Source organism: Sorex fumeus, unplaced genomic scaffold (assembly GCF_029834395.1).
Source record: "Sorex fumeus unplaced genomic scaffold, SorFum_2.1 ptg000082l, whole genome shotgun sequence".
NCBI classification, from domain to species: domain Eukaryota; kingdom Metazoa; phylum Chordata; class Mammalia; order Eulipotyphla; family Soricidae; genus Sorex; species Sorex fumeus.
The window spans coordinates 221,664-230,207 of NW_026606139.1; the positions used below are offsets into that span (position 1 = coordinate 221,664).

General features: G+C 47.3%; 1 protein-coding gene across 2 annotated transcripts; it reads left to right on the forward strand.

The window, feature by feature from the left end:
* Positions 1-2,003: 2,003 nt before the first annotated feature.
* On the forward strand, positions 2,004-5,246 carry CFAP144 (cilia and flagella associated protein 144). Of its 2 annotated transcripts, none has more exons than XM_056130883.1 (4): positions 2,004-2,699; positions 3,088-3,147; positions 4,175-4,275; positions 5,136-5,246. In XM_056130883.1, the coding sequence occupies exons 1-4, from the start codon at positions 2,570-2,572 to the stop codon at positions 5,244-5,246; spliced, it is 402 nt and encodes a 133-aa protein (XP_055986858.1). In that variant the 5' UTR covers positions 2,004-2,569. The 2 variants fall into 2 exon arrangements, with proteins under 2 accessions (XP_055986858.1, XP_055986860.1); XM_056130885.1 differs by lacking the exon at positions 5,136-5,246 and adding an exon at positions 4,416-4,507.
* Positions 5,247-8,544: the final 3,298 nt, after the last annotated feature.

Here is an 8,544-nt window from a genome sequence, read left to right on the forward strand (position 1 = left end):
CTAACCTTTTGAGAGAACCCTGATCATAAATAAATATTATAGCAAAGAGGCACTAATAACACAGGTTCTCTTAAGAGTTTCGGAATAATTTCTGCCTCATCTGAGAACATATTACAACAGTCACTGTAGTGAACATAATACTGGCAAACAAAGACTAATATGCAGGCATGACTAGAATCCAGGAAGGACAGTATGAGGGACACGGGAGCCTTAGTCTTTGAGTATCTAGGTTTCTTAGAATTATACACACCAATGGAAAAAATATTAAGCTTTTCTTAGACTACATCAAAAAACCAATTGTAGGATCAGGGAGTAATTACAAGGGGAGAGGCACCTCCTTTACATTTGGCCAACCATGGCCCCATGGTCCCTTGTCGTTGCTGGGAATTCACTGAACACCCCAGCACTACCAGGTCGCGTGGGTATCCTCAGCACCAAAATGTCCTAATAATACCACATCTTCAGGTCCTTGCATTGCATCTTCAGCCTGGTTAAAGATTGCCAAGTTTTCTGAGCATCTCTTGAGGTTCCCTATAATACCTCATAGTGACTTTAATGACCCTACTCTGAGACATAACAATTTTCACGGATTTTTTTTTTACTGAAGTATTTTTTAAATAGTTCCATTATCCAAATAAAATAATTTTGTGCCTGCTAAGGAGTCAGGCTTGGACCGGGGCGGGGGGGGGGGGGTGAGTCTTGGAAAACTGCAAGGTCACACTGGTGGTGGGATTGGTGTTATTGAATTGGTGCTATTGCTGTATTGAATACCTGTAATAACTATGAACAAATTTGTAAACCATGATGTTTAAGTTTGACAAAAGAAAAAGAGCGGGGGGTGAATATTTATTGCTCAGCCGTTCTAGTTTTTGCAACCCACAATATCTAAATGTGTGGCCTGGCTGTGATTTAACGTGCATTATGATGTCATAAGCACACTTCTGACAATATAATCTCACTAAGATCTTTGTAAGCTAAGAAAGTTTTAACTTTTTAATTTAAAAAATTAGGTGAATTTCATTAGGTGAATTTCTACATAATTCTTATTTGTTGTTACAAAATGTTTTTTTTATCTTGTTTTTTAAATAATTTCCATATTAGATAGGTAAAGGTAAAGGTAAAGGCCCTCCCGTTGATCGTCGATTTGCTCGAGCGGGCCCAGTAACGTCTCCATTGGAGACTTTGTTGTTACTGTGTCTGGCATCTGGCATTAGATGGGTATCTATATTGAAAAAAGTAATCCAGAAGTTTCAAGAAATATCTGCAACTCAGAAACTGGATGAGAAGCTAGTGGGACAGACCAGTAAGTTTTCCCGTGCTCCAGTATGTTTCCAAACAACTTTCATGGTGTTGTCTGAGGCCAACATGGCCTCAGGGTTTGGAAGAATGCAGATACCCTGGAATAATCAAAGGTGAGAAGAAGCAGAAGTAACTGGAAACCTAAGAATATGAAACTAGGTGGAGAGAAGGACCAGTTAAGGCAATTCTAGCCCCTTTCACTTTTGAACCTCCACCTCAGACTTGCCCTGTGGGGTCACTGAACTAGGTTGAAGAAAGATCAGTTTGACCAAATACTTAGATTCTTGCTAGTTGTCACAGTAATAATAGTGACACTCCTTTGAAAGCTGGTTCATTTTCTTTAAGTCTTAGGAAGGTAGTGAAGACATGGGGAGGCTGAGTCTTGGTAGGACCCAGCACAACCCATAGTGACACATAACAAAGGTGTTTCTCTAGCTTAATCGGTATGGAGAGTAGAGCTTGGTATCTGGTAGGTGCTTACTAAAACCAGCTGCTGCTCTACTTCACGAGGCTACTTTTAGGCTCCTTGGAATAACCACATGGGTACAGGTATCTAGTCACTTAAGAGAAAATGTTATGTGCCAGTGGTGGTGTCAGTCCTTGGGGCAGGAGAAATAAGTTGTTTTATGGATATGAAAATGTTGTGGAAATTGGCTTTGTGTGAAGTTAATTCATTGATGATAAAAATGTCTCAAGAAGTATATTCTATGCTGTCTTTGGCTCCTTAAAAAAAAATGTTCAAATGCTATGTCATCAAGTTAGGATGGAAAGGTGGTTTCTGTCTCTACTGCCATACAGATAGTATTAATTAAAATGTCTAATTTACTCTGAAAGCTCGGCTGCTGTAAGACACCTGGGACTTGGATCTGGGCCTCTAACACGGGAGACGTTTTGATCTTTCTGAATCTCTCATAGGAACTGAACGGCCACTGTGAGCTTCATCAACAATCCAGCACTTCCGGGCTGCCACCAGCCATTGTGTCCTTATTGGGCAGTGGAGGAGGGGTGTCCCAGTAACCAGGCAAGGTCTTGAGAAGCTTTGGGGGTCCTGGCGGTGGAGAGGCCTGCCAGGAGAAGTGAGCTCTCAGTGAGTTCAGATTTCTAGGACTTTGTTGCCTGCACACCACGTGGGTCTCTGTTGCCTAGAGACAACGTGGTACAAAGCAGCTACTTAGCAACATGGGACTTTGGAGAAGGCTTGAAGGCCTGGCACCAGCAAGCCTGGCCAGCAAGTGAGGGAGCAGGAACAGACAAAAGCGGGGACGAAGCCATGGCGGGACACCCGGGAAAGGTGGTCCAGGATGAGGTTAATAAGAATCAGATCTTGCGTGAACTTTACCTCAAGGAGCTCCGAACCCAGAAACTGTACACGGAGTATCATGTGAATCCTCTTCGCAAGGGTGAGGAGCTTGGCTGGGTTGTTCAGAGGTGAGAGTGGGGGAGCAGAGCGCCCTGGGAACAGGCAGTTACCTGGCTATGGGGCAGAGCACAGCGGAAGCCTCGCCATCACCCCATTTTCCTACTTTCGAGACTTTGGGAACTAGGGTTTACAGGGTGGGGGTGGTTCCACTCCCCACACGTTACATCAACTATGTTAGAGATGTTACAATAGACCCAGGTAGTGATTGTACGATTTTGTAATTGAAAAGTGTGTAGGTTTTTGGGAGGGGTTCCAGGAACTGAACCTGGGCCGACCACATAGAAGGCCAGTGCCCTGCCCATTATACCATCTCTCCAGCCCCAGGAGTTAGTGTTTAAATGGAATTTTGTGGTATTGTTGTTTTCCAGTTCACACAATTACTAGAAAGCCCATGTCTTGGCATGATGCGCAGGAGGAAGCAGCGGATGGTAAGTCCTGGGGATGAGAAAGATTTGATGGAAAAACCTAATCTATCCTCCAACCTCTCCTCTGCCCTGCTACCACCTTAGAGTAGAATCACTGGAAAAAGGGAGAGGTTTTCGGGTGCGGTGCTGGGGCCACAGTGCTCGGGGCTTACTCCTGGCTCTCTGCTCAGGGATCACTCCTGGTGGGCTCGAGGAACCTATGTGGTACCGGTGATCCTGCATGCAAGACAGTGCCTTACCACTGCACTCTCTTCTCAGCCTCAAACTTGTGAGGGCAAATGCTGAACTTAAGGCTTTTTCCAGTCCTTAATTTGTGAAGTTAAAGCCCTCTGGGCCGAGGCAGCTACACCTCTTCGAAGAGGGGTGCCCGCTCCATTCACCTGCTTCCTGTTCCTACTCCTGGGCAGAGCAGAACTCTGGTGGCTGAGCACTCTGGTGGCTCTTCCTGAGGGTGGCTCCTGGCTCCTGCTCAGTGTCCAGAAAGGCCCCTTCCCTCAGCCTCCTCAGCCCAGGCCACACGCCTCCACAGTTCCCTTCTCCCTCTGCCCGTAGAATCGAGGACAACACTTACAATTCAATCATGGAAAGGCTAGATCCGGCATGCTCACAGGCCCCCGATTATCTGAGCAGGGCAGGATGGGAGGAGCCTGTGAGGGATGCAGTATGTTCATTAAGTATACTCAGAACTCACAGGGTGGGGCCTTTTCAAAACACTTCAGACTTGTCAGTTGACTTATTAGTGTTTGTATACCAGGTTGGTTTGTATACTTGTACCCTCATGTACACACACACACACACACACACACACACACACACACACACAGAGGCCTCAAGCTCTCGAAGAGAAAGGCCTGTATCTGCCTGAGTTGAGTCTAACTCCAGGGCCCAGAATGAGGCTGTACAACAAAGTCTGTGTCCATTGGCCAGGGCACTCTGCCCCTGAAGAATAATGAGGCTGAGAAAAAAACCTAGCATTGTATTCTGGTGTCCCAAAGCCTGACTGGTACTAACTCACGCTCTTATCTCCCAGACATGTTTCTCCAGGTCATTCATGCCGCCCAGGAAGCAAGGAAGAAACACCAGGAGACGCGGACTGAAAGCCAAGAAATCGGGTGGGAGGCCAAGCCCTTGGTGAGTGGCTCCTTTACTGAGGCGGCTCAGAGTCATGACCCCTTGGCCTGGATTCCAGGAATCTCACCTAGAGAGTAATTTTCAAGTGTTCCTCTGTCCCACAATTGTCCTCATCTCTACACTTCTCTTCTCTGCCACAGGCCTTCCAGCCCATCTGCCCACCCCAGGCTGTGCCCCAGGGCTGCCTATGGAGACTGGAATAGAGGGCACAGAGCTTAGGTCTGACGGGGAAGAGAACATAGCCATTGCATCATCTGAAGAGGAGATTGCAGACAGAGGCAGGGAGTGGATGCCAGAAGGCGTCCCACCGCAGACAAAAGGAGGGGTGAATCCAAAGGGGAGACAGGCATGATGGGAGAGAAGAGGGACGGAGTCAAAAAAGAGAAGAGAGACGGGTTCTAAGTCAGCGAGTCGGGGAAGGGAGGAGAGCTTGAGAGGATGACCACGGCGAAGATGAAACGCATCCTTAGCAAACCGTTGTAAAACAGAAAAACTTCAACTGACTAGTCTTGAAGAGTTTCTTGAAGAGAAAAAGCCTGATGCTGTTTGCACTGGATCTGCTAGTTGAAAAATACTGCACGCTTCTGGCAGGCCCCTCCCGCCCTGCCCTGCTCAGATAACTGGGTGCCCCATCAGCATCATTATGAAATTGCAAAAGGTCGGTGAGCATGCCAGATCTGTCTTTTCTATTACTGAGTCGTAAAGGCTGTCCTCTGTTTCACAAATAAGGTTCCACAAGGAAAAATCCCTGGGAGTAGTCCCTGATTTGAGCACAAGTCCTTTCTTCAACCCCCAGTGCCCCTTCCCCTGCCCACCCCCTTCTCCACAAGTTACTTTCTGACACCAGTGTTCACCTCTAGGTCAACCCACATCGAGATGATCGCAGACTGAACCACTTCCGGGTCTACCAAGACATCACTCTTTACAAGGCTAAAATGTGGAGCCTAGGGGAAACTGATTACCACAAGTAGAATTGCTATCGGTGGTATCGACAGCAGCGGTGGACAATACATGTGTCCTGCCCAGAAAAATAAAGAGACTAGATCTGACTTCCTGAGTTTACATGTCTCGTGTCTGCACAAATCCACTAGTTATGCCTATTTGTTATAATTCAGAGAGATACCTTGGACACAGAAGGGGGAGCGAAGTCATAATGGGCCCGGGGATTACAGTGAACAGTGGGACTCTAACCCATTCAACAAATGATTCAAAACATGGGATTGCATTTACACTCTAAAACAGCATTCTAAAATGCCCATTGAAATTCCACAAGTTAATTTTTACTTATGTTTAAAATAAGATATAATTTACAGTGCTGGGGCGATAGCACAGCGGGTAGGGCGTTTGCCTTGCATGCAGCCAACATGGCCAACCCGAGTTCGATTCCTCTGCCCCCTCGGAGAGCCTGGCAAGCTACCGAGAGTATCTTGCCCGCACGGCAGAGCCTGGCAAGCTCCCCGTGACGTATTCGATATACCAGACACAGTAACAACAAAGTCTCCAACGGAGACGTTACTGGGCCCGCTCGAGCAAATCGATGATCAACAACGGGAGGGCCTTTACCTTTACCTTACAGTCATACATCAGAAAGGGAGACGAGGATATGGTGCCGCCAACAGGCCAACCTGTACGTGCGGGGCATGTGCATCAGCAGCCTGATGGTGCCTTCAGGTTTCCTGATACCCCAAAATTGCTGCTGTGCCTTTGTCCCGGCCCCAACAACTTGGGACCAAGCTTACCAAGAAATTAAAAGGTAAAAATTCAGGTCTGTGGGAGCCACACCCACCAACCACCTCCGGCTCAACTATGAAAGCTCATTTACTGGCCTTATTTCAGAGACCCACAGATAAGTCTCAAAAGAGACCAAAAGCTTCATGATACACTAACTCCAGCAGCTCTGCAGAGAAATGAGTTACGTCCCACTGCCCGCTGCCCTGCAGCTCCGCCATATTCTGTCGGGTCTGGTGATGGATCTGGATGGCCTCTCCCGATGGTCCTACGCAGACAAAAATCCACCTGAACATGGCTGAACAGACCAGGGTAAACTGGAGGGGGGGTGGGTTGGCCTGTGCCCGCCCAAGCAGAGCCCCTAGCAGCCACATGCTTCCCATAACCCAAAATCACTGCTATATCCCAGACCTGACTCCAGTGTCTCAGGACAGAGCTCGCCAAGATATAATCTGTTGAAAATTCTGGTATGTGGGTTTTGTGACTGAAATCTCCAAGCTTTCTCGGAGTTGAGATGGGCTACCTTCCCCCACTTCCTAAAACTCATGGAAGTACTGGCAGTCATCCCCACCCACACACACACACACCCGAACCAACTCCAGCACCACCGTGTAAGCTCTACTACCAGCCTTGCTTCAGAGACCTATAAAATCTCTCAAGAGATCAAAAGCCGCAGTTAATCTCAGACCCGCATGTGACTGAACAGACTGGGGTAAGTAGGATGGGGCAGGGTGGCCTGTGCCTGCCCAAGCAGATCCCCCAGCAGCCGCTTGCTTCCACAATCCAAAATCGCTGCCACACCCCTGGCCCGACTCCATCTCAGGATGGACCTCACCAAGACACCTGAACATGGCTGAACAGACCAGGGTAAACTGGAGGGGGGGTGGGTTGGCCTGTGCCCGCCCAAGCAGAGCCCCTAGCAGCCACTTGCTTCCATAACCCAAAATCACTGCTATATCCCAGACCTGACTCCAGTGTCTCAGGACGGAGCTCGACAAGATATAATCTGTTGAAAATTCCTCACCAATCTGCTGAAAATCTGGGTATGTGGGTTTTGTGACTGAAATCTCCAGGCTTCTTCGGGGTTGGGATGAACTACCTCCCCCCCTTCCCTGTACTTGGAAGCCTCAGCAGTCACAGCCATACCTCAAAGCTTCCACCCAGCTGAAGAGTTACTCCAGCCTTACCATTCCAATAAAAATATTGAATGCCCGGAACAAACACTATGACCTCTTAGCACCTGTGTTGCAAGCCATAAGGCACAAAAGGAAAAGGAGAGAGAGCAAGAAGGAAAGTGCCTCCCAAGGCACTGGGGACGGGGGTGGGAAATGTGCACTGATGGAAGGATGGGTGCTGGATCATTGTATGGCTGAAACCCATTTGTGAACAGCTTTGTAATGGTCTACCTCATGGATATCCAACTAAAAAAAGTTTTTTTTAAAGTAATGTGGAGTTCATGCCCAATTCAATTAGCTTAATCAATGGCTGAATAAATAGCAGTACTCCTACATTAAAAAAAAAAAGAAAAGAAGAAAGGGAGACAGATACATCACAAGGGAGCAAATTGTTTCTTTTCTTAGCTCAGGATCAGGGCACTTTCCTAGCATAGCAGATTGCTTTACATGAAACCCATGTAGTTAGGGAGCTGCAGAGTCAGCACAGATGGCTGCTCTTAAATTTCAGGGTCTGACACTGGCATTTTTTTTGGGGGGAGGGGGAGTCACACCCAAAAACACACACAGAAGTTACTCCTGACTCTTCACTCAGGAATTACTCCTGGCAGTGCTTGGGGGACCATGGGATGCTGGGAATCAAACCCAGGTCAGTCGGGTGCAAGGCAAAAGCCCTACCCGCTGTGCCATCGCTCCAGCCCCCGATACTGGCACTTTTAACGTTTACTTGGTCCATAAGTACATGGATGATGTTCTAAACTATTTTAAAAAAATAATAAATTCAAACCCTTACTCTTATAAACTGGTTTATATTATAAACTGGTTATAGCTCATAAACTGGAATTTCTTCAAAGATGGACGCTATTATCTTCTTTGCCTTTCCAAAGGATAATATGGGGTGGGGGGCAGAATCAGACAGGAACTCACAACAGAGATGAGAAACCTAGCAACCTAGAAGATGAAGGACATCTAGAAGAGCTGGTGGAAGGTGAAGAAACCAAAAGCTGCAAACGGAATGGTGAATATGTATCTCACCTGAGCTCTGGAAAGAGGTTCAGGATCTAAGAGCGGGCTGCATATCAGGAACCTGAGCACTCACTGGGAAGGTGATGAAGGGACCCCGCACCCTCACCCCGAGAGGCATCTGCAGATTTATTCATGGGCTAAGAAGAGAATTTGGGGACACTCAAATTGGGTAGGCCTAAGGTATCAAGTCAAAATAGAAAAACTCAAGAAACCTAGGTTGAATTGCTAGTGTCAACATGTCCCATTTTGTTCTGGGTTGGAAGCTGGACATTTCTCCCATGAAAAAAGTGGAAGTCCCCTCAAGACTCCCACACATACCAATTTAAAACTCCCCTCAGTGAAA

What these genes read in the sequence shown, in the direction of transcription:
- CFAP144 (XM_056130883.1), top strand. Translation starts at nt 2,570, where the DNA reads ATGGCGGGACACCCGGGAAAGGTGGTCCAGGATGAGGTTAATAAGAAT. An exon ending in GCAGGAGGAAGCAGCGGATG is followed by an intron (nt 3,148 to 4,174) that starts GTAAGTCCTGGG and finishes CTTATCTCCCAG; the next exon opens with ACATGTTTCTCCAGGTCATT. An exon ending in GGTGGGAGGCCAAGCCCTTG is followed by an intron (nt 4,276 to 5,135) that starts GTGAGTGGCTCC and finishes GTTCACCTCTAG; the next exon opens with GTCAACCCACATCGAGATGA.